At 42.1% G+C, this 24517-nt stretch overlaps 3 protein-coding genes across 3 annotated transcripts in view; 1 reads left to right on the forward strand and 2 right to left on the reverse strand.

Annotated features, from left to right (window-relative positions):
• Positions 1–2428, forward strand: part of cnksr2a (connector enhancer of kinase suppressor of Ras 2a) — a gene marked incomplete at both ends in the record, with an annotated part of 51991 nt that extends 49563 nt beyond the window's left edge. Inside the window, one exon of the mRNA XM_079233989.1 lies at positions 2231–2428. Within this exon, the coding sequence (XP_079090115.1) occupies positions 2231–2428 (198 nt within the window). The remainder of the gene's footprint in view (positions 1–2230) is intronic.
• A 6030-nt stretch (positions 2429–8458) lies between these two features.
• On the reverse strand, positions 8459–10249 carry klhl34 (kelch-like family member 34; the record flags this gene model as incomplete). Its single annotated transcript, XM_079233917.1, has 1 exon — positions 8459–10249. The coding sequence occupies one exon, from the start codon at positions 10247–10249 to the stop codon at positions 8459–8461; it is 1791 nt and encodes a 596-aa protein (XP_079090043.1).
• A 2552-nt stretch (positions 10250–12801) lies between these two features.
• smpx (small muscle protein X-linked) lies at positions 12802–23796 on the reverse strand. Its single transcript, XM_079234371.1, has 5 exons — positions 23671–23796; positions 21321–21380; positions 18055–18141; positions 17032–17187; positions 12802–13573 (listed from the first exon to the last, which is right to left on the reverse strand). Exons 2-4 carry the CDS (start codon positions 21354–21356, stop codon positions 17038–17040), a joined length of 273 nt encoding a protein of 90 aa, XP_079090497.1. The 5' UTR covers positions 21357–21380; positions 23671–23796; the 3' UTR covers positions 12802–13573; positions 17032–17037.
• Positions 23797–24517: the final 721 nt, after the last annotated feature.

Here is a 24517-nt window from a genome sequence, read left to right on the forward strand (position 1 = left end):
ATGAGCTTCATATCTCACCGTTTTGTTGCAATTACTGCAAAAGAAAATGATGAAAGATGTTTTTTATTCACCCCTTCAATAAGAAAAGCTTTCTTTTGGATGCTTTGGTTTAAATGAGGTTTTCATTTTCTGATACAACTCAGAAGCTGAAATCTCGTATTATTATTTTTTTCTCATCCAGCTCAAACTGAAAGTATTACCTTTGTCGTAGTATTTTTCTTGGCTCTATTCACACACAAATGCCCCAAAACCAGGGCAACATGGATCATAAAACACTACACACACTTGTATTTTTTTGCTGTAATATATCATGAATTTCTGACCCTGATGTACACATTTACACACATTTACACACACATACTCGCTGTCTCTGTCTGGTTAGTTTCATTTGTCCCAGTCTGTCTGCTCGGTTCTGGTTTGAGAGTTTTGTCAAGCAGCCATCTGTGGCTTCATGCTAGAAGATCAGCGGTAACGTCTCCTGGCCGGGTGCCTGTGAATGGCTCTTTTGCTGTGGCTGTTTTCTTTTTTCTGTCTCTTCTTCTTTGTTGTTGCTTCCTGCGTGTACGTGGGCGGGGATGGTTGGCGAGGTCGGCTTTGGCTGTTTGTTCCCTGTGTGGCGTCTCTTAAAGGAATACACCAAGTTTCTTTTGGCGGGGGTATTTTGGATGTACCTTAAAAAGCCTTAAGTAGACACCAAAGTCGTCCACGTGACCCTGGCAGACCCAGAGCTGCGACAGGTTGTACTCGCTAGCTAAATCTAGTGGTGGAACGTAACTTTATTTTTGCTTCTACTCCACTACATTACATTTTGTATTTTTACTTCTTTATATTTAGCGCTTTAAGGCCTTTACACACTTTGTCCGTGACTAAAAAACAACACAATAATGCCAAATCCTTGCCTGCGGATATATTTTCCGAATCTATTCGTACCGGCAGTGATGCAAAACACTTCAATGCAACAACGGTTTGAATAGATTCGTGCAGACGGAGGTCCAATTAGCAGGATCCTATTTAACCGGAGCGGCGTCTGGCAGTCGTTCTGAGGTAAATTGTTGTGTTGTCGAGACTGCTGTAAGATATTCTATTGAGTTATATTTTGTAAAAAATGCTCAGAGAGAATTCAAGTGTATATGTCTCGGGCTTTTATTGTGAAAAGGAAAGCACAGAAGGAGTGGATCCTGTCTGCTCTGCCTGTCAAGTTGAAAGGAGTTATAAAGTTTTCCGTTTTGTGCTTTAGATTTGCATTTTCTCTAATGGCCACTAGGGGGCGACTCCTCTGTTTGTATAAAAGTCTATGCTTCATGTGTTAAAGCTGCATTCTCTCTACTGGCCACCAGGGGGCGACTCCTCTGGTTGTATAGAAGTCTATGAAAATTGACTCTACTTCTCTCTTGATTTATTCCCTCAGTAAACATGAGTTTATGGGCGGGGCAACTGTGATTGACAGGTCGCTACCACGGCGGCGTCAGGTCTGGGAGTTGTCCGTGTTTTTGTCTTACAATTTTAACCTTTTTACAGCGTGTTTTAATAATAGTTAAAGTCTAAAAAAGCCACTAAATTTGCGAACTCAAGGCATCAGAACTGTACTACACAAACCACGGTGACCACGTCCAGTGTGAGTTTTGAATATCAGTCCATTCTGCATAAAAGTTATTGGTTGATGCCTTTAATTGCGGTGCAAAAGCTCAGAAAAATCATAATTCTTCCAGAAAAAGAATGACATTGCTTTTTTTCAGTTCAAAGAATGTTATAGCGTGCAAATTAATCACACACTAAAAAACCAACTCGTCCCTGGTGTGTAAAGGCCTTTAATTACTGAACAAATTATGATTTTTGCACATACAACAGTTATAAATTACCCAACAGTCCATTTAATGCAGCTGAAATAATTAGCCAATTAATCAATTCGTCCATTGACAGAAAATTAACTGCCAACTACTTTGACAATCCAAAACCCAAATATATTCTAATTAATGGCTCATGTCTAAAAACAAAAGCTTTAATTAATGAATAATCGTTAATCAATATCAATTGTTACAACTGTGTAACCCTTTATGAAGGCGTCCTCACTTCACATGTAGCATTAGCGTAGCTGCAGAAGTAGTGGGATTCTCCCCCAGAACTTAGTGTGTCCCGTTAAGTGTGTGTTTTGCTTCACGTGTGTCTGCGTTTCAAAGTTTAGTCGTCTAAAATTATAAATCTAAAAAGTGTTTCTGCATCCCCCCCATAGGACAGGGAGGGGGAGCTAGCGCTGATTGACAGGCTGCTGGCCAATCCCCAGCTGTCGTCGGCAGAGTTCCAGGAGTGGAAACGAGCCTATCAGGAGCTGTTCTCTCAGGAGCCAGACTCGCCCGCTGATTCAGACCCCGGCCCGCCCCTCACCCCCTCGCTCTCTCACACACACTCCTACATCGAGACCCACGTCTGACGAGTGCAACACACACACAGACACACACACCAAACACACACTCATGCTTGAGTTGCTCTCATCTCTCTGATGCATCGAAGGTCTTGCGATCATTGACGAACTTTAGGGACGGCTCGGCTCGGCGTCCCGATAGGCGCTTGTACAAGTGCACCACGACAGCTTCTTCTCTGAGGAGACGCCCGCGTGGCCCTCACGTCACATCAATCTACGAGCTGATTGGTTCTGCCACTCCAGCTGGCTCGAGGGCGGACGGTTAACTCATCCTCTTCAGTATCAAAGTACTTACTTTGGAAGACTTTCATCCGTTCGTTCCTCCGGACGAGAACGAAGACCTCCGAGTCGTATCTTCATCACGCCACAGTATCTCATCCCGCTTGTTGTGCCACGTTGTTACCGACTGCGGTGTCTCATAGACGTATATTGTATTCTATCAAGCCTTATACCTGATGATATGTTCTGTACAGTGAGTGTTACTTCTTTTTTTAAACCAACTAGTCAAGGTTTATAGCTTGAGAGACTTTTGTTGGTTCTGGTTTGGTAGAGGTACGTACTGGACCGTGCTGGGCTGGCCCTGAATCGTTCACACTCGCCTCCTGGAATAAGACGCCTTTTGAAAGGAAAAGCCCACCCTAAAAACCCTTTGAACACTATTCTCGCACAAACCGGTTTCCCTTCTCATGCTGTCACTTCAGTGTCACTGTCAGTATGACTTTACCTCCAGCGAGACTCGTCCTCGAATATTATCGTTGATATCAATCAGCTGCCTCTATTAGACCATGCATGACACTTTCATTATTGTTTCATGCAAAGTACGTGTCCATAAAAACCAGCTCATGTTCAAACAAAGCCTTTTATATCTGCATAGAGATACTGCAATATCTTCTGATTGCATTCGCCCAATCTCATGGAGAGGTCACATATATTTCTAATCTGTCGTGTAGAAATACTTCCGTGCCCATATGTACATTGAAAGAGTTCATCTAGTCCATAATGGCCACAAAACAAGGACACTCAGAGAGTGTAGACCTCCACCAAGGTTGTTTCCACAAGTGAAAGATAATCCATGTGTCGGCCTTCTGACTCGGATCTGCTCCGAATTTGAATGGGATCTACCATGTTCCATCTTACACCCTTCTACTAAATTTGAAGAAGATCAAGCCTGAAGTTTTCCTGTTATCCCGATAAAACTGAGTGAAAAACATAACCTCCTTAGCGGAGGTATCAAGAAGGACACTTGGAGAGTTCAGACCTTCGCCAAGGCCAAGTGTAATGAAAGGGGGAAATAATGAATGTATCCCTCCAGAGATCTGGATCAACTCCAAACGGTTTATGGTTTCCTTTCACCAAGTTTCATAAACATAGGTCCAGTAGTTTTTGCTCACAAACAGACAAACGCACAGAACAGGAAACACAACCTTTTCGGCGGGGTTAATAGTTTCAGTGCAACAGAAAGACCAGATCCACCGTCCTCTTTTCTTTGTGAAAATACAAAATGCAAAATTGCAATTTTGTACTCATGCATGCAACTCAATGCATTATTTGTACCAATGCATCCTTCCCAACCTGTCCTGTAGCAACGGGCCTGTTGAGGTAAAATTATCCAAATGTTGGAATTGAGGAAATCTGTCCCCCAACCCCTTCCCTTATGGTTTTGAACTGTTTATTAAAATCTCATTCTGGTGTTTTGGGGGGTTTCAAAAGGCAGTTCACTGCTACTTCTGGAGTGTAGACGACATGTTACACACAAAAGAAATACCTTAGCTTTTTTGCTTCTGAACCTGTTTAAATTTGTCTTTTTGATTTTCCGTGGCTTTTAAGGCTTTGAACGCCCACACCGACGTTCTCCGTTAATCTGGGGGATTAGACCTCTTCTCAGTGTGGGCGCAGCGGTAATTGATTGGCATCTTCCTGAGTTTCCCCTGAACAGTTGCACCTGTTAGGGCGGAACACCTTACACCTTTATCATTCTTATTGGTAGATGGAGATCTGTGAGCTTGTGAATTCCCATCGAAGCTCCGTCTCCACCTTCAACCTAAACAGATTTCTAATCTCCTGAAAACACCTGAGTGGGTGTTCAGAGGCTTAAGCACATGAAAACATCAAGGATTGTTCTGGTCGCCATAAAAATAAACACAGAATAAACCTTGAATTAAAGTATTGAGCAAGGGAAAATCACAAAATAACTCCTGAAATGTGTATTATTTATACACTGTGTGTATATATATATATATATATATATATATATATATATATATATATATATATATATATACACCAATAGTTGTATATTTATGCACATTTATACACTGTAAAAGTTTCTCAGAGTGGCTTTTTCCTCCCAGAGCGTTGGGTATCCTGCATGTAATATAAAGAATACGATGAAACACCTGCAGAGGACTTGAAATATGGATCTAATAAAAAATATATATTAGTTTGTTATTTGTACGCTGCTGCCAAATGGCTTCATACTCGGAGCCGCTGCACAAAACTATGAAAGCAATCGTGCATACACAAAAAGACCTGCACACACACCAATAAACACACACACCACACAGTTTGAATGCTCTTTCTCTGCTGCTGCTGCCTGTGGTTGGTTGTAGTAGCATGTCTGTATTGTAGATAAACACAATATTCCTTTTCTGTTGTTGTGTTAGAACTCTCTAGATACGGTAGATCTCTCCTTTAAAGAGCGCAAACTAAGTGTCTTGGATAATGCTCTCTAATTCCATCTTTTTTTTTTTTGGGGACAGTTGAGTAAAGATTGTTTAATTTCAAATCTGTAAAATGATGGTTTAAATAATAAGTATTTATTTATCATTCTACGTGTTGCTGTCGGAAAGAGAGAAAAAGAGTGGATCAATAAAGTGTGGCTCATTTGGATTGAGGTGTTATTCGTGGTTTGTTTTTTATCGCTCGGGCGGACGGGGAGAAGGAGGCTGACGGGATGTGGGAAGTGTAACAGCTGCTGTACCGAGGGAGGGAGAGAGGGAGGGAGGGAGAGAGAGAGAGAGAGAGAGAGAGAGAGAGTCCTGACAAACCAGCGGAGATCCTCTGGTTCAGAAACTTAACTCTGCTCCTTTCCCAGTTGACCAATTCCTTTCTCCCTCAACGCCGCTATCACCGCTGAGCTGGAGGGCTGAGAACGACTCTCCTGCAGCTCGACTGATCTGAGACCAGCGGTCGGTTTCCACTCAACATTCTGTTGCTAGGCAACCGCCACTGACTGAGTTTCCATTCCCGCATTTTAATGGACATATTTTTGCAATTAAAAGAAGCGCACGGGGAACGTCACAATTTAATGGATTTTTCTTTAATTGCGGGGGAAAAAAAGGCTTTCATGCTTTTTGTCAAAAGAGTTGAAATAAATGTGATTTAGATACTTCTTTTGCCGAAGGCATTTTCAATTTAGTGTTTATTTAACTCACGCGACCGATCGGTTGTTGCCGTCTTTCGTTATTCCCATAACGCGCAAATAAATACTCGTCTTTCTCTCCAGACGTGAAACGTGCACCATTACTATATGACATGTAAGAACAATTCAAACTTTATTATTTCTGAACTCGTTGGTGGAAACTCGCTTAATTCACATTTATTTATTGTTTTGCACCTTAAAAAAGAAAAGAAGCTTATACTTTTTAGCCAACCTAATCTTATCAAGGAGTTAGCGTCAACTGGTTTTCAATGATAAAGGTAGTAAAAGAATAGAGAACATTTTAGCTAATCTGATAATATGCTACTTTGTTGAAATGATTCAGGTTATTTAAATATAGAGATAAAGTAAAGAGACAGTTTAGTTGATTTCTTTCAGTAACTCAAGTGTTTTTTAGTTTTTTGATTTGATCAGATTTTCTAATCCATATTCATTATTTCATGACGATTAACAATTGAAAGGCTTAATGGCACAATGCTGCATTTATAGGCAACTTTAAAGTCTACACACCAGGATTTATATATATATATATATATATATATATATATATATATATATATATATATATATATATATATATATATACAGTATTTTAAATTGCTTGTATGTGTACGTTTTGAAGTTGAGCAAAGGTTTTCAAACATTTTATTGACAATATGCTTGAATCCAGTAAAACATGTTGCATAAATAGTGTAATGATGAATTATGTATGCAGGATTAAATGAAAGTAAGCACAAAAGTGCATGAATGATGAACTCCAGTAGGTTACCTACCTATTACCCACAAATCATGCATCTGATTTCCTCCAAAAGCCTTTTATACTCTGCACCTTTCACCTACTTAGTCCATTTGGTTGTCATGCAGATGGAAAACAAAGAAAACAAGACCGAAAAAAAGCCCACTCGATGTCCTCGGTTTGCTTTTATTTCTATGTCAATTTCATAGAAAACCTAAATTATTCATCGCTTGTAGATAGACAGGAATGTCACATGCATCGAACTTTCATCTTCCATGAAATATTCAGCGCAGCTTTTGCTGTTGTTATATTATATTGTGTACATGTGTCCTCCTCCACCTTCACCTTATCCGTTCCCTCCTATGTGGCGATAGCCTCCTCCTCCGCTTGGCTCAACCTCCTCCCGAAAACACATTTGTTAAGGAATTACCTTCGTCCTCCTCAATCTCCTCGACTCTCCTGTACTTGTTCTCTTAAGCTCTTTATCTCCCTCCTTGGCTCGTTTTGTCCTCTTGGAACATCGTCATATTCCGCCAAAGGAATATTGACAGAATATTACATCACTTCTCACTCGTGGTTGCTAGTTATCCGCAAAATACTTAAAAGTATAGATGATAAAATTACAAAGCCAAAATGTTAAATTGCACTTTTTTTCTTCCCAAAAACCGATCAGCTCAGAAAGTGATTGGTCGTGGACGTGCACTCGGAAAAAACAAAAATACAAACAAATGCCCATTTTTAAACTGTTTTGTCCTGACATGTTTTTTTTAATTCATCATTCAACCTTTTAGGATCTATGCTCATTTCCAAGAGTTCATGTGTAGATCTCTACCACTCTGTGCGCTACCCAGAAGCAAAAGATGGTTAGCTTAGCTTAGTAGCAAACTGGAAACGGGAAAGCAGCCTCTTAGGCTCACTAATAAACATGTTTGTTTCATGCGTTTAACAACTGCACTGTAAAAAAGACGAAGAAGACAGAAGTTCTGGTTTTACGGGAGGTCACATTTATGCTAAGCGCTAACCATCTCCTGGTTCTAGCATTGTAGTTAGCGCGCACACATGAGATGTGGTGAGGATCTACTCATCTAACTCTGACAAGAAAGAAAGTGTAAATCCCTAAAAGTCAAACTCCTATATGTAGGGAAAGAGTAGCTTAGCTTAGCATCAAATTGATAGCCTAGGGCTCACCAAAGGTAACCAATCCGCCTTGAAAAAACTCTGAGCTCAAAACAAAATCTTGATTCTTTAATAAAAAGATTATGTATTTTAAGATAACCGTTTCCTAGCTTCATTTTTAACTGACAGATTTGACGGTGGTATCAATCTTCCCATCTAACACACTGCATAAAAAAGAAAAATACATTCATATCCCAAAATTTCTGACTACTACAAGATGCGGAAGAGCAGCTTAGGTCAAGAACGTTTAAGGCGGGAAAGATCTAGGTCATAGGTCACAACATCTGCACAATTCAACTCATGTTATATGTAATTTGTAGAATCCATACAGAAATCAAAGTGTTAAAATCATGCTGAGCTAATGATGCTAAGCTAACAGATTTGTTGGTTTTAGCTCGTTATTAGAGTGATATCAATCTTATTGTCTAATTCTAAGTGAGAAAGAATGCACATTTCCCAAAAGGTCAACTAGTAATCAAGTAAGTTCAGAATATTGTACTTGTTTTATTGTTATTTTTCTAAATATCCTGTGATAATACTCATCTGTTGATCCTCTAGTAAGACAAGACTAGAAACTGAATACTTTTAGCGCCTCGTAAATGTTCTCACGTGGTTCAGTTCTCATCATTTTGAGACTGCGTTGCACCTCTAAGTTAAATAGTCTCACTTTCCTTACAGTAAGTGGGTTTTAGTCTGGGAGAGGCAGCAGCGTGCACTCAGTCCCAGTGAGAGCTCTGGGCAGCTGACAGATCTCTCTCCAGCGATCCGCCTTTGTATCGTACTCCAACACACTCCTCACGACCACCTCCCGCCCGTCGCTCCACCTCCTCCCGCCAAACACCAGCAGATTCCCAGACGGCGTCGACGCCATCCCGTAGTTGAAGGAGCCCGTGAGAAGCGGCCGGAGGCGCGTCCAGTGGTCCCACCGCGGATCGTATTGCTCGATATCGCAGAAAGGCTCGTACATCCCCAACAGGGCGTAGACGAAACCGTGGGCCGCCGCCAGCCGGTGGCTGAACCTGCCGATGGACATGGACGCCCGCTTCTCCCAAACTCTGCCTTTGAGGTCCCAGAACAGGACTTCCCTGCTGCTCTCTCTGCGGTCGTCCAGGTTATCCCCGCGGTCGCCGTCGCCCGGACGCCCCCCCGACACGTAGATGCCGTTGTCGAGCGCGGCTGAAGCGTGGCCGTAAAGGGGGCGGGGCATCTTCGCTCCCCTCCGCCACGCTCCCGCGGCCACGTCGTAAAACTCAACGGACGCTACGGATGCGTGCGCGCTGGCGTCTGGTCGCGAGTGTCGTCCCCCGATGGCGTAGATGGCGTCCTCCACCACGCAGCAGGTGAACTGCTCCCGCCCCTCCAGCATGGACGCCATCGCCTCCCAGCGGTCGAAGCGGGGGTCGTAGCGCCACACCTGCTTGGACGTTGCGGCGGCGCCGAACTTTTTCCCCTCCTCGTCTCCCTCGTTCACTTCCTGTCCGCCGATTACGAAGAGGAAGCCTCCCACCGAGCACACGCAGTGGTTTCTCAGTCGCAGCGGCATGCCGGCGCTCAGAGGCGAAAACGTCCTGCTTCTGGGATCAAACGCCAGCATCTGCTGCTCCGGCCAATCGGGGCTGGGTCCTCCGCCCACAAGCAGCACGCGATTGGGCGACGCCCTGAGCGTCGACTGTTTGCTCTGTCTGATTGGCTGAGCCGAACCCAACCTGTGGTACTCCAGCGCCCGGGTCAGCTGGCTTCTGATGAGAGGCGTGGCCATGGCTCTGTGGGCGGTGCCGAGATCGCTGAGGTCGGAGGGGGCGACCAATCCGAAGCGCAGATGACTCAGCAGGAGATTTGATTTCAGCAGAGGGAGGGGCCCATTCTCATCAAGCCAATCCAGAGCCAGCTTTACGAGCTCCACCTCCTTGACGCCAGGTATCTCGTCCGCATCGAGCACCGCCATCAGCGATTGGATGTTCAGCCTGAGAAGGTCATCCCTGCTTTCCTGGAGCAACGTCCCCATCTCCATAGCGATGGTTTGATTGGCAGCTTCAAGGGCATCTGAGAGGGTGTGATGCTCGGCCAGGTTAGCGTAGCCACAGCAGTTATCCGCGTTCAAACCATCAGTCAGAAAGCGCTCACATATTGACACGGCCGTCTCCACCTGCAAGTACCTGGCCGCCTCTAAGACGTCAGGAAGTGTAGGCAAAGATATGCTGAGCCACCCGGAATACAGGAAGTCCAAAATGGCATCTAAACCCTCAGTTGTTAACGCCGGGAGGCTAATGGAGCCCGCTAATCTCTCTGCGGTAGTCTCTCCAAACAGAGCCCAAAAATACTCGCTTGAGCTGGTCAAAAGGGCGCGATGACAAGGGAAAGACACACCACCGGCCTCCAGGACGACGTCGCACATGCTTCCTTGAGAGCGCAGGCGCTGGAAGCCGGAGAGAAGTCCGGTTCTGTGGGAGGAACTGTAGAGGAGGGAGTAGCTATCCATCCAAAAGATAAGAAGTGAGCGGATAAGAGATTGGAGAGGAACAGTCAAAAGGAGGATTAATTGGTGAGAGAAAGCTTAGAGGGGAAGTGAGAGGAGCAGAAAGGGATGTCAAAGAAGACGTAGACGGCGAGCTGCACTAAAGAACGGCTGGCAGAAAGAGAGCCAGACATTAGAGAAGAGGACAAGAGGTTGCGGCAAGCAAAGAGCAGGAAAAGATGGGAAAAGACAAGAGAGTCGAGAGGAAAGGAGGGTGAAGTCAGCCGAGGTCTCTCCATCTGTGTTTTTGTCCTGCTCCGTCTGCAGCGGCGGGCATGTGACACCACGATAGGACGGATACCAACACCCCCTTACAACCGCACACACAATCCAAACCCCCCCCATCCCCCTCCCACTTTTTATTGGCCCTCAAACTTGTTCCGTCCCAAAGCCTCCTGTCTCTTTCGGCGATGTCCCGGCTCGGCTGGCTTTGCGTTCGTCCGCTGCCCTTTTCTCGCTGCGTCCGGGTGGGAGTATCGCCTCCGAATACATGCATCCAACACACACACACACCGACCGGGCAAGTGAGCAGATACATGGGTAAACACTCACACACACACATGAGAGAGAGCCTGGCGGGGTTTTAGCGGCTAACCCTGCGGATGAACTCGTTGGTAAATACAGCTGCTCGCAGTCCGGCATGGTACAGATCCCAAAAAACCCACAGGAAGTTTTTGCCAATTGTCCAGAGCGGCGCATGGCATTCGGTATCGGAGTAAGCCGTGACCTTCTGGGAGGCATTTGACCTTATTGTGACTTGTGCGGCGGCGATGAAATCATGCAGATTGATGTCATCTTTTTATTTTTAATGCAGACAGAGACAGAGACAGGAGGGTGGCGGTTGGCAGTGATAATGGATACCAGGCCACTGGCCGGCCGGCGTGTTTTCCAGTCGTCTGATTGATTTTTCTACTCCGATACACGTGCATTAGTATGCACACAACACCGCTCGATGGCACGCTTACAAGTTCTCTCTGCAGCCTGCATTTCGTAGTGAGTTGCGGCCTCTGACAACATGCTGGCTCACACTCACAGATTGGTGTTTTTACGGAAAGGTGACACTCGCAAAGACTTTTGCGGAGTGTTGTTAATCTTTCGCACACAATGGCCGGTCCTCTGGTGTTTGGTTGTAAACAGCAGCAGTGTTTCTCTCCGAGGCCTGACAGAGGCTAAACTTAGCTACAGCTGCTCTGTCTGTGTGGACATGTGATGTGATGATGGATATCTGCTGTAATGCCATGTGTGTGTGTGTGTGTGTGTGTGTGTGTGTGTGTGTGTGTGTGTGTGTGTGTGTGTGCTCCGTTAAGCATTCCTTCTTGAAACAGTTGGATTTGGAGGATCAAAGTGACTCCGTGCACAAAGACGCCCCTGACTCACACCTAAAACCCACTAATACCTATCACACATGCACACCATAGAAGAATATTACAGTTGGAAATATCAGAGCTCATTTTTTCCGAAGCGAACACCGACTCGGGCCACATCTTCCATCACCGAAAATATGAGTTTCAGAGTATTTCATTTTTTTTTTTATCAGTGCATGCATTATGTGACACCCTGTTTACTGTGAATCTGCTGACACCCTCAGGAAAAAAGGAAGTCTCTGCCACCAAATAATCCCCTTTGAACATGCCACCTAAAAAAACTGAACTGTCGCGTTTTCGGCTAACGAACTTCATCAGCAAGACGAAGAAATGTTCAGACGGAAATAAAAACCTTATACTTTAGTGTGTTCAAGCTTATATAACTCAGTGTCAGCAGCACTTAAAGTGATTCTGACTATAGAGGGGGAAAAGCTTCAGAGTGTTACCTTTCAAAAGAGACCAAGACCATGCATTTACTCCAAGTGGTTCAAGTACAGCTTGCAATTTACTTTGGGTTTACCTGGATAGGCGTTTTAGGCAAATTTCACAAGAGGTTAAAACGACAAGAATACAGATCAGCCTTTGTGACGGTGTACTTACATGTAGCTGAATGCTAAAGTCAAAGTTGTTTAGCAGGTGTAAAGTTGACTGTGTTCACAAGGTTAGCTTAGCATGCTAAAACTTGCTAATCAGCTCTAAAAGTACAAACAAGGCTGAATGTCTTTTTTTCTTTTTTAAAGGAATTTGGTCATAAACCAAAACATACGACAAATTAAAAAGTTTGACCTGATAATGGCGCTGCACTAAAGGCTGGAGATAATCTTAGAGGATATGTACTATGGGAACTGTGAATGTCTGCACCAACTTTTATACCAAATCTGTGAAGTCGATTTCAAGATATTTCAACCCATAAGTAATAAAGTCAGAGGATCTCCAACGCTAGTAAGGTTCTTCCTGAGGGAACCTTTAATATCACACCAAATAGATGTTGAGATATTTGAGTCTGGATTAAAGTAGAGGCCGACCATAGAGGGACGCTCCAGCATATAAAGATGTTGCAAAGTTCTGATTACATAAAGCAAGTGTTTTTTAAATAATTGAAGTAAATAAGACACTTTACATTCAACCACTAATGAATAGAACAAATTGGATTTTCAGAACCATCTTGTTTTATTGCAACATGTTCCTGAAGATATCAGTTTCTGGGAATCATATCAATAAAAACAAGTAAAACATTGTATTCCCACTTCCAAAAAAAAAGGTAGTACAATTGAACCTGAATCCCATCGCATCGTCTCAAATTGTTACAACATTTAGAAATGAATAATTTAATAGAAAGTATCAGTATAAATCAGTGCTGAATAGTTGGAGTTTTGACAGTATGGAAAAAAGGGCAATCCCTTCAATGCACATCAATCGTCAACAAACGTCCTTCAAAACCAGCTACTTCAGACTTAAAAATACCCCAAAAACTAAAAAACAATTCAAAGAATGTGCTCAAGAATGAGCCGTTATTGCATCACAGCTCACTTACTCCTAAACGTCCGAGTAAAGAGGAGTCACAAGCCAGAACATCTCGCTTCACCTCGACATCAGTTCACTTTTTTTTTTTTATAAATTGTGATTTAAGTTTGAATTTTCGACAAAACAATCTGGTACACATGGAAAAGATAAATATCTCTATATGTAGTGCGTTTAACCAATTAGAGTACTGAAAAGAAAATGGATGCCTGCTTCTTGATGGTTTTTTGGTTAAATGCTGGACATTTTTCCGCAGACGTCGACTTCACAAAAGAATAAAAAATAAAAGCTGTTTCTGTTTCCGGCCATGTCGGGATTAGTTTGTAGCTTAAATCTTCGGCGGCAGCGGGCGAGTCTGTGTCTGTGAAGATTGTCTGCCTTCCTCTCCGCCTGGCTGGGGATCCTGAAGGAAAGAGACAGATAAAGACACTGTGAGGGGGTTTCACTGTCTGTGGCTCTCAGAGCTGCCGACCCCTGAGAGAGAGCAGGGGCCCGGACGGCGAGGAAGAGGAGGCGAGGAAGAGGAGACCGGGTCACTGCCTTCACTGATGCTGAGACCTGCTCACCTGGTTTACTCTCTGCACTTATCTCCAGCTAGACCTTTTCTTTTTTCCCTTTTCTGCTCCTCTGTGTGTCCTGATCTCAATCTCACCGTTCATTTTCCATCTAAAAAACTTGAGGTTTTGGTCGGGCAAACGCTTCCCAGCAGGTCATCAGTCGATGGAGCCAAAGAGCTGCAGCTCTGCTGGTTCAGTGGCGTCACTAGAGCCCGGTTATGAACACAAGAGACTGAGAGGGAAGCACGAAGCCTGTATCAAAGGATGCTAAAGTATGCTAGCTGGCTTAGCTTCAAGTTGAAACGTGGGAGCCTGCAGCTACATGTACGAAGGAGCTTTTCATGCTCTGGAATTAATAAAAAAGATAATCCTTTTGGTTTTAGTTTTAGTTTTTCCATAGTGGGTTACGGACCAACGCTCTCGTTTTGGGATTAGAGATGCCGCATACATGAGCTAACGGACTCCAATGACATGAGCAACTTTGAGCTAACGTTGAGCTAACGTTAGCTCCAAGACATGAGCTAACGGGCTCCAATGACATGAGCTAACGTTGAGCTAACGTTTGCTCCAAGACATGAGCTAACGGACTCCAATGACATGAGCAACTTTGAGCTAACGTTGAGCTAACGTTAGCTCCAAGACATGAGCTAACGGACTCCAATGGAATAACAGCGTTAAACTTCCCAGAGAGAAATCAGAATGCTAATATTTAACACTTTTTTTGGGAGGGCGTTTTCCTTCACCTGTTTGTTTGTTTTGCAGTTGTGAGTATAGCTCCTATGTGCATAACAGCACAGTCACAAATCAGGCACATGTTGGATGCAGCTGCTGACTTTTTAGAGTACCATTACCACTTAAATACACTCTGTGAACCTGCTCTGGAGTAGCATGGAGTATTATTGTTCCTATTTTTTTTTTAAATCTTGAACCAGCCTCTCGTTTATCTCCCACACACCCACGGGGTTTTGGGCAGGGCCGACGGCACACAGTGTTTGGGTATTGTGGTTTCTGGGTCCCGCTGAGTAAGTCACAGCACAGACTGCCCCTCGCTGCTCACACACACACACACACACACACACACACACACACACACACACACACACACACACACACACACACACATTTCTATAAAGAGTAAATATAGAGCCTGACTCAACCCGTCCTGCCCACACACACACACGCACACACACACACACACACACACACACAGACACTTGCCGCTTGACCCAAACAAAGACACACAGCGCACAGTGACCCCCGGTGGCCAGAGTTGGCCACTGCAAGTCACCATTGTAGAGACGAGCCTCACTGATCCAGGATCTGTGACAAAGACATAATGACATAATGTCTAGTAGCTTCACTAATGAGCTGTTTTTGATTATTTCAACATTTCTGCTCTGAATACAGGATTACAGTTGGTTTTAATTTGTTTTAAATATAAATATTATTTTCTCAGGTACTCTTTGAAGGTATCTAGCAGACGGATAGTTTTGTTGTAATTAGTCCAGAATTTGATTTATTCCTTGTGACATTTAAAGCACAGAAAACATATTTTGTAAGTACATGAATTGCAGTTTGTAGAGATGTTATTATGATGCAAAAACATATTTAATTTGATGGGCTCAGTGTTTATGGATAAGAGCTTAATAAGAATTAAGATACAATAAAATACAATAACAGATATGGAATAAACAGAAATGATAAGTGAGGTTATTGACTGGTGGCGGTGTTATGAATAATGTGGAAGATGAAGTGATTAACATACGTGATCAGAAACATACAAGTTGTTAGTTTTGTCTTCTCAGCAAATCGATCCTGAGTTTAGACGCTGAATTCCCTCTTTTAGGTGAATATATTTATCTAAATGTGTAATCTGCCCCATGAGAGTCAGGATAAGTGGGTGTTGAATTAATCATAAACTTAATCTACAACTCATTTGATAACTGATTCATGTTTTGTATTTTTTAGCTTCCCACATTGCCGCTTTCCTTTGTCTTAAATGACAGTAAAGTGAATAATTTTGGGCGATCGTGACGACATTTCTCACGAGTTTCTGATCTTTCACAAACCGAAACACTTACTGGCTTGATGGAGGATTAATCTATTATGTAAATATGTACGATTTTGTCATACGTGAGAAAGAAAAGCATCAAATCCTCACATCCGAGAGGCGGAACCTTTCACATATTTGCTCATTTTTTGCATGAAAAAATAAGCAAAACTATTTGAATGCAGGACGTGTACTTGTAACGGAGTATTTTACCAGTGTGGTATTCGTACTTGTACACAAGTAGAGGCAGTGAACGCGTCTTTGGCTGTTTATGTCGACCAGTGTTTGTACTGGTGGACAGTTGTTTACTGGTTTCACACCACTGGCTGCATTTGAATCCTTCACAAAGAAGCAGAGACTCGTCTCACTGCTTCTATCAAGAGCTGCGTCACGTATTTACATTTAAGCCGATGTGTCGAGGGATCCGGAAAGTTTGTGTGTTTATCCAAATAATGATGCGAAGAGACGCACAAGTTACCTGTTCATTAGACGCACCTGCACACAGAGGCCTCTGCTAACTTTAATATGTAAATAAATAACAGCAAACGATTCATATTTAAACTCTAAAGTTTAGTTTTTGGGCCCTCATAAAAAGATCAAACACACTTCACATTATTAAGTGTAATTATTAATATTATTATCACAGTATTTCATGAGTATTGCTTCAAAACTTGATGTTGAACTGATGACATCATTGTTCTAAAGTCCTGTCCAGCTGCAAAAACTGGTTCAATACCATAGATTTTAATCTAAAGGCTTTAGATTAAATACAAATTACTATTTAGTGTTATGTAAGTACATGGCGGGAAGACTTGAAAATAAATTAAACTGGAAGTTATTTTTAATTACTGGGTTTAAAATGTAATATTTTAAGGCGACAGTAGTTTTTTTCTAAACAAGATAGGAGCAATTTTTTTTATTATAAAGTTATGGGAAAGTAAATAGGCTGCTGGTACCCTGTTATTTAATTTGTACTATTTAATTTTATATTATATATATACTTTATTGCGATATACTGATGCATTGTAGTGCTGTATGCACACGTGTGTTATGTATTTTAAATTCATCAAAAAGTCATGAGAATAAATATCAGTATATTTATTTATTTGTATTATTTTTTGGCCAAGTCAATATTGAATGAGGAAACGTTTCCTAATTTGCTGTGAAACATAATATCTGGTTTCAAAGAGGTCAACATTTTTGAACTCATCATAATTATTAAGACACATGGAGCGATGAAGAAGGCGCCATCACCTGCGTTTAGTCCTTGGTGACCCATCGTAGTTCACTCTTCACGTTCTGCAGCTCTGAAAGGTTGACGGCCGGACCGGGCAGCTTCACCGCGCCCGGCAGCGCCTTCTTCTCCTCGGGCGTCTGGGCGGCAGCGCAGGGCGGCTCTGGTGACTGAGCCTGAGGAACATATTTATTTATATTATTATTATTATTTTTATTTTATTGTTTTTCTTTTTTACATTTTTAAATGTTGTTAGTATTTTAATTTAGTTACTATTCTCATTATTACTATTTTTCTTCTCATCATCATCCTCATCATCATTATTACTAATATTATTATTATTATTATTATTATTATTATTATTATTATATTGTTACTTTTATTATTACTATTTCTATTATCATCATCATTATTCTTATTGTTATATTTTTACTATTATTATTATTGTTATTATTATTAGTAGTAGTAGTAGTAGTATCATCATCATTATTACTATTATTATTATTATTATTATTATTATATTCTTACTATTCTTCTTCTTCTTATTGAAGGTAGGGATTAATTGGATAACATTTGAAAATTGCTAAATTTTTCTTAAAATCCACTCATCTCTTCCCCTTGTCTGTACATGAAGTACCTTATTATATAGCGTGTGTGTGTGTGTGTGTGTGTGTGTGTGTGTGTGTGTGTGTGTGTAATTCTTCCTTGACTACTTGAAACATTTACCTTTCGACCATTATTACGCTATAGAAGTGTTTCATATTTTCTTAACTTCATCCTTTCTTTCGTTTACTTCTCTCAGTATTGTCCCTCCCGGGTATCCGTAGAAACACAGAAGCGCTTTAATATTAATCTCAGATGATTTGTGTATTATTGTAAGAAAGGAAATGTGCTTCTGGTTTGCAAACAAAAACTATTATGACTTTTAATAAAGCTACAGAAACTTGCTCGTAAATGTTTACTTTCACTTTCATGTGAGTGTGTGTGTGTGCGCGTGTGTGTGTGTGTGTGTGTGTGTGTGTGTGTCTCCTGTGTTGTCTCACCTCTTCTGTGTCTACTGTCTCCTCTCTCCTCTTGACAGGATGTCCCGCCCCTGGACGCAGACCTCCCATCGGGATGTTCAAATTAGCCTGACGGACGGAAAGAAGAGCCAATGAGATGCTTTCAACACTTTAAACAAATCCCCTGACTCTGCGTCTCTGCATGTGTGTGTGTGTGTGTGTGTGTGTGTGTGTGTGTGTGTGTGTGTGTGTGTGTGTGTGTGTGTGTGTGTGTGTGCGTGTGTGTGCTTGTTTGTCAGCCGACACCTGTTTCCTCAAAATCCTGTGTTTTGATTTTAGCCACAACTTCCTGTCGTCTCTGCCCTAAGGACTTTATGAAAAGTGGGAAACACACACACACACACACACACATACACACACACACACACACACACACACACACACACACACACACACACACACACACACACACACACACACACACACTGCAATTTGCCTGCTAACTTGATGTTAAACTGCTGCCTGCCCCTGACGTCCCGTCACTTGAATTTGACGTGTTGTGGTTGTTGTTGTTACTGTAAATATGCTCATATTGTACAGCTGTACAGAGAGGGAGTGTGTTGTGCTTCATGAGGACACTGGGTTTTATTTTTCATTTTGTTTTCCAGAAGTTGAGGTTTAAAGTTCTGGGAGAAATCTCCTCATTCGCAGCATGTTTGCTCAGAGTGGTGATATCTGTAACGTTGCTTTGGCCGGGGTTGTTTACTAGTCTTCTGGGGTTGTTTACTAGTCTTCTGGGGTTGTTTACTAGTCTTGTGCTTAGCCGGCTGTCGGCAATCATCTTCTGACATTCCAACCAAAGGTTAAAGGAATATTTCACCATAAATTGCAAAAATTACATTGTAGTTTGACATTTTGGGAAACACTTTCCCGGGTCAGGATTAGCTTAGCTTAGCTTAGCATACAGATGGAAGCTGCTCGCCTTGTCCAAACCTTTATAGAATTCTAGCAGCCCCTTTAATTAATATGTCATAACTTCTTTGTTGGATCCATACGCGGACACCATCTTTTTTTTAAGACTACCTGGGTCTGTTTGCTTCCGGTCTTTATGCTAAGCTATAAGCTAATATCTTCTAGCTGTGGCATCATGATCAAAAGACACGTACGAGAGTGGTATTGATTTTCTTATTTAACGCTCCGCAAGAAAGTTAATTCTCAAAGATCCTTTAATTGTCTGTCCAGCGACACTCTGAAATAGCTCTAATGTTGTAATTCCATCTGAGCCTCAAGCTCCGGGTCTGTGTCTTAAAACATGCATTCTCTCTCCTGACCACCAGGGGGCGACTCCTCTGGTTGTATAGAAGTCTATGCTTCATGTGTTAAAGCTGCATTCTCTCTCCTGACCACCAGGGGTCGACTCCTCTGGTTGTATAGAAGTCTATGCTTCATGTGTTAAAGCTGCATTCTCTCTACTGACCACCAGGGGTCGACTCCTCTGGTTGTATAGAAGTATATGCTTCATGTGTTAAAGCTGCATTCTCTCTACTGACCACCAGGGGGCGACTCCTCTGGTTGTATAGAAGTCTATGCTTCATGTGTTAAAGCTGCATTCTCTCTACTGACCACCAGGGGTCGACTCCTCTGGTTGTATAGAAGTATATGCTTCATGTGTTAAAGCTGCATTCTCTCTACTGACCACCAGGGGGCGACTCCTCTGGTTGTATAGAAGTCTATGCTTCATGTGTTAAAGCTGCATTCTCTCTCCTGACCACCAGGGGTCGACTCCTCTGGTTGTATAGAAGTCTATGCTTCATGTGTTAAAGCTGCATTCTCTCTACTGACCACTAGGGGTCAACTCCTCTGGTTGTATAGAAGTCTCTGAGAAAATGACTCTACTTCTGGGTGTCGCTTGACAAAATGAAAACAGTTCATTCTGAAGGTGAACACACGTCTTCGGAGCTAACCTCCCGAGGAACGGGAACGTCTATAAAAGGATGGAAAACGTGTCAATCGATGCAAGATTCGTCACGTTGCCGCAGTGTCCTTGAGCAAGAAAATATCTTTCCTCTTCATTGATCAGAGAAATATTCATTTACAGCTCAAAGAACATGTTTATTTTACTGTGTTGGGGTTCATTTGCAGACTCGACTCTGTTTCTATTTCATCGATGTTGGATATGAAGCAGGGATCCAGTGGAGAACGGCATGCATGCAACTTCCATTGTTCTGCACAGGCCACTGGTTAAAGGTCCATACTGGTGTTTTATGCTGGTTTTAAACCCGTAAACCAGAAACAATTTACATTACTCCCACACTTTTTCAAAAGCTTTTTTTTTATCTCCTACATCCTACACAACCTCTGTTTCCATGACATTATTTACAGCAAGAAAAGCAAATTACAAATATAAATATTTACGTATATATGTATTTTTTGGGTTTCATTGCTTGAATCTGCTTCCAAAACCGCAACAGGATTATGAGCTATAAAACAATCTAACCCACAATACAAACAAGTGGCAGACATTGACGTCGTGAACAGGATCAAGTCAACACTTTTAAATAGTTTGAGAGGCTCTTAAATCTCTATTAAAATTATTTTCTCACTGTATTGGTTAAATGTCTGGAGGAAAAAAACAAATGTGACAATGATATGGTCTTCTTTTGAAAATGTTGAAAGATATCAGAGAATATATGTTTTTTTTAATGGAAATATCTGTTATTCATAACGTAAATCTGTCTGTGATGAACTTAGACTGGCGGTGGAGTGCTGAGACGAAGGACCTCACGTTTACTGGACTGGTGGTTATTAAAAAACTAAAAGCCTGTCCCATGGTTAGACGTGAACATGAGCACAATGAGAAGAGAGAGAGACGATGGAGGGGAAGCCTCTCTGAATGCACAAAGCCATCGCAACACACACACACACACACACACACACACACACACACACACACACACACACACACATACACAACTCCTCCTCTTTTGCCTCGCTACAACTCTGCACTAACGAAGCCTTGACGCTGTATTATGCACAGTCTGAACTCTGTCTCTGCCTTTACCAATAAATACTTCAATGTGGAAACAGCTGCCATCTTTATTTATTTGTTTATTCTGTCACTCTTCAGTTGAAGCGTTTATCCGGCTTTGTACTCCTGCTGGTTGTAAATAACACTAAGACATGATGCTATTAGAATGCAAGTTTCACACACACATCCACAGCTCATCGTGTTTCACACACACACACACACACACATCCACAGCTTATAGCTTATCATGTGTGCACACACACATGAAACCATCTTTTACCTGGAGGGCCTTCACGTTGGACGAAGGTTTGGACATAATCCTCCCGGTAAGGCCACTGACCTGGAGGAAGCACAGATCACAGACATTCAGTGTGTGTGTGTGTGTGTGTGTGTGTGTGTGTGTGTGTGTGTCGGGGACATTGGGACTCTGTTAAAGGGCCGGGATAGCATTTCAGTTGCTTAGCGACTCTCCCAGAGAGAAGCAGGTAGAGGAACTGCTCTCTGAATCATTCATGAGAGGCAGCGGGGAATTTCAAAATAAAAGCACGGCGGTGTGTGAGAGAGAGCCTTAGCATCGAGTAGAGTGATGTGTGGCGGGATAGGGAGCTTCACTTTCTTTGTCAGGCTCTAAATGGGGTTATTAATCACACATATTATATTTACAACAACAAACCACATAAACTCAAATTATGGGATGATATATATCATATTTTGAGGCAGTATTTTTGGTTTGTGTCGAGGTTACTCCTCTCTTGCCAAACATTTATGAAATCTAATTGATCTTCAGCATTAAAATAGTCAAATATAACAATCCCACATAAGCTATATCTGCTTGAATCAGCTGTTATTACATACATAAACCATATCATAGTTGACACTTTGTTCCTCTCTTCCTCATTTCCCCTGCGGCTGCTTTCTGTTGTTTTCTACTTCCTCCCTCCCTTTTGCTGTTTCACAGATTACCACTGACCCAAGTGGTTCCCACTTGCAGAAGTTTCCATGGAACTATTTATCTTATTTAGGAGTGGCTCGGACCAGAGGACCAGAGGACCAGAGGACCAGAGGACCAGAGGACCCGGGTCCCGGGCTCTCGATGCCGGCCTTTGGTTACCGTTACTAAGGTGCTGTGTGTGCAACAACATACAGCAAGAGCTTTGCTGTCCTTGACATGAGAGCAAAAGCCTGGACACCCCCGAAATACACACACACACACACACACACACACACACACACACACACACACACACACACACACACACACACGTGCTTACACTAGGGTATTTATGTTGGCCGTGAGCAGCTGCCCCCCTGACGCCACGCTGCAAAGCCTCACCGGTCCGTTCACTTTCACACACACACACACACACGCGCACACGCACGCACACACACACACACACACACATTCACATTCAAACTCTCATGCGCTCCTTATACTTTGAATGATTTAAATCTTTAATATTCGTGTGCAGACACCTAACAAAAAGGCCCTGTGATGTGTGTGTGTGTGTGTGTGTGTGTGTGTGTGTGTGTGTGTGTGTGTGTGTGTGTGTGTGTGTGCGTGTTCAGAGTGTGACAGTATTTCTGGAATATCAACAGAAGCTGCAGCTGCACCACAGCAGCACGAATCAATCGCCACACACATGTGTTTTATTCTGCTTTACTAACAAGGGAAAGGCTTTTTACAGCAGCCTGGGACATTTTTGGTTGACAGGGAAATATCTTAACAATTGTAGTGAAATTCACGACTGATATTCATGGTGCAGAGAGGAGAAATCATAACTACCCTTATGATCCTTAACTTTTCCTCTAGAACCACTATCAGGTCAAAATGTGTCCAAAAGGTTTATTTGTGACCTAAAAGTAGCTAATGTTAGCATGCTAACAGGATGAACTAATACAGAGAACCTACATATAATCTGGTAAACATCAGGATGTTCACATTGCCATTAGCACGTTAGCATCTTGAGTTAGCATCCTAAAGTTAGCCCTACATGCTGCTAACATGACTGTGGTCATGGACTAAGAGCAAAACCAGAGATGAATTGGTCCTACTAGCAAGCATGCATACGTATATTAAATAAATCAAACAAAGCTTTTTCTCTTTCTTTACCAAAATAGATAGAAGCCACAGCCAGCAGGCTATTAGCTTATCTTAGCCTAGCATAAAGACTGTAAGCAGGGGGAAACGGCTAGCCGAGCATTGCCGGTGTTTGCTAAGCTAAGCTAATCATCTCCCGACTTCACGTTAGCATGCAGCTCATTTCCCAAAATGTTAAACAATTCTGTTAAAGGTTCGGAACCAATGTTGGTTGAGATCTTTTCATTACATTTGTTGACAATGAAATGCATATCGAATATTGCCAGCTACCCTTAAATAATACAATGCATATACAGGACTAGATCAATGCTTGAAAATAAAAATAAGCCAAACAAAAATCATTCCTGCAGCTGATTGGAAACTTTCAGTCAGTCACTTCTAAAAAGTACACAATGCTAAATGAATGCCACAGTAAAGGCCACACACACACACACACACACACACACACACACACACACACACACACACACACACAGACACACACACACACACACACACACACACACACACACACACAGCAGATCTAACTTACCTGTTGGAGACACAATAATGTCGTCTAATGCTCGACTTCAGGACTTCTCTCGCTTGTTCACTTACACTTTCTATCCATCTCTCACACACTTGTTTCCTCTCGACACTCCATCTCTTTCATTTTCTTCCTCCTTTCTTCTTCTCTCCGCCCTCTTTCTCTCTCTCTCTCTCTCTCTCTCTCTCTCTCTCTCTCTCTCTCTCTCTCTCTCTCTCTCTCTCTCCCTCGTAAGTGGTGGAAGGATTCCTCTCATATCTGGGATTTGTTCTCTCTATAAATAGAAGAGTGATACACAGAAGGGACCTGCTTTCTATCCACACACACACACACACACACACACACACACACACACACACACACACACACACACACACACACACACACACTCTTGGACACACATGGACACAGAGTGACGGACCAAAACATCGGCAAACAGAAGCACGGGACGCTTGGATCTCTTTACTTTTAACATCTGTTTAAGGCTTTTAAACTAAGGTTAATGAAAGATTATCTGCAAGACCAAACTATATATATATATATATATATATATATATATATATATATATATATATATATATATATATATATATATATACATGTAAGCAGAAGTATATATATATATATATATATATATATATATATATATAACAGTTTTCAAGCTATATTTATAATAAAAAGCTTCAGAGAGCGAAATAATTGAACTGCTACACCAAACTTCATTAAAAAAAGGAACATTTAAGCATTTAATACTTAAAAAAAAAAAACTGTTTGCTTGTACGGTATTCAAAGATATTTATAACGATGAGTATGGTCCCAGATTTGATCATCTTCATCGGCTATTCAAGCTTAT

The sequence above is a fragment of the Taurulus bubalis genome (genome assembly GCF_910589615.1).
Source record: "Taurulus bubalis genome assembly, chromosome: 18".
NCBI lineage: Eukaryota > Metazoa > Chordata > Actinopteri > Perciformes > Cottidae > Taurulus > Taurulus bubalis.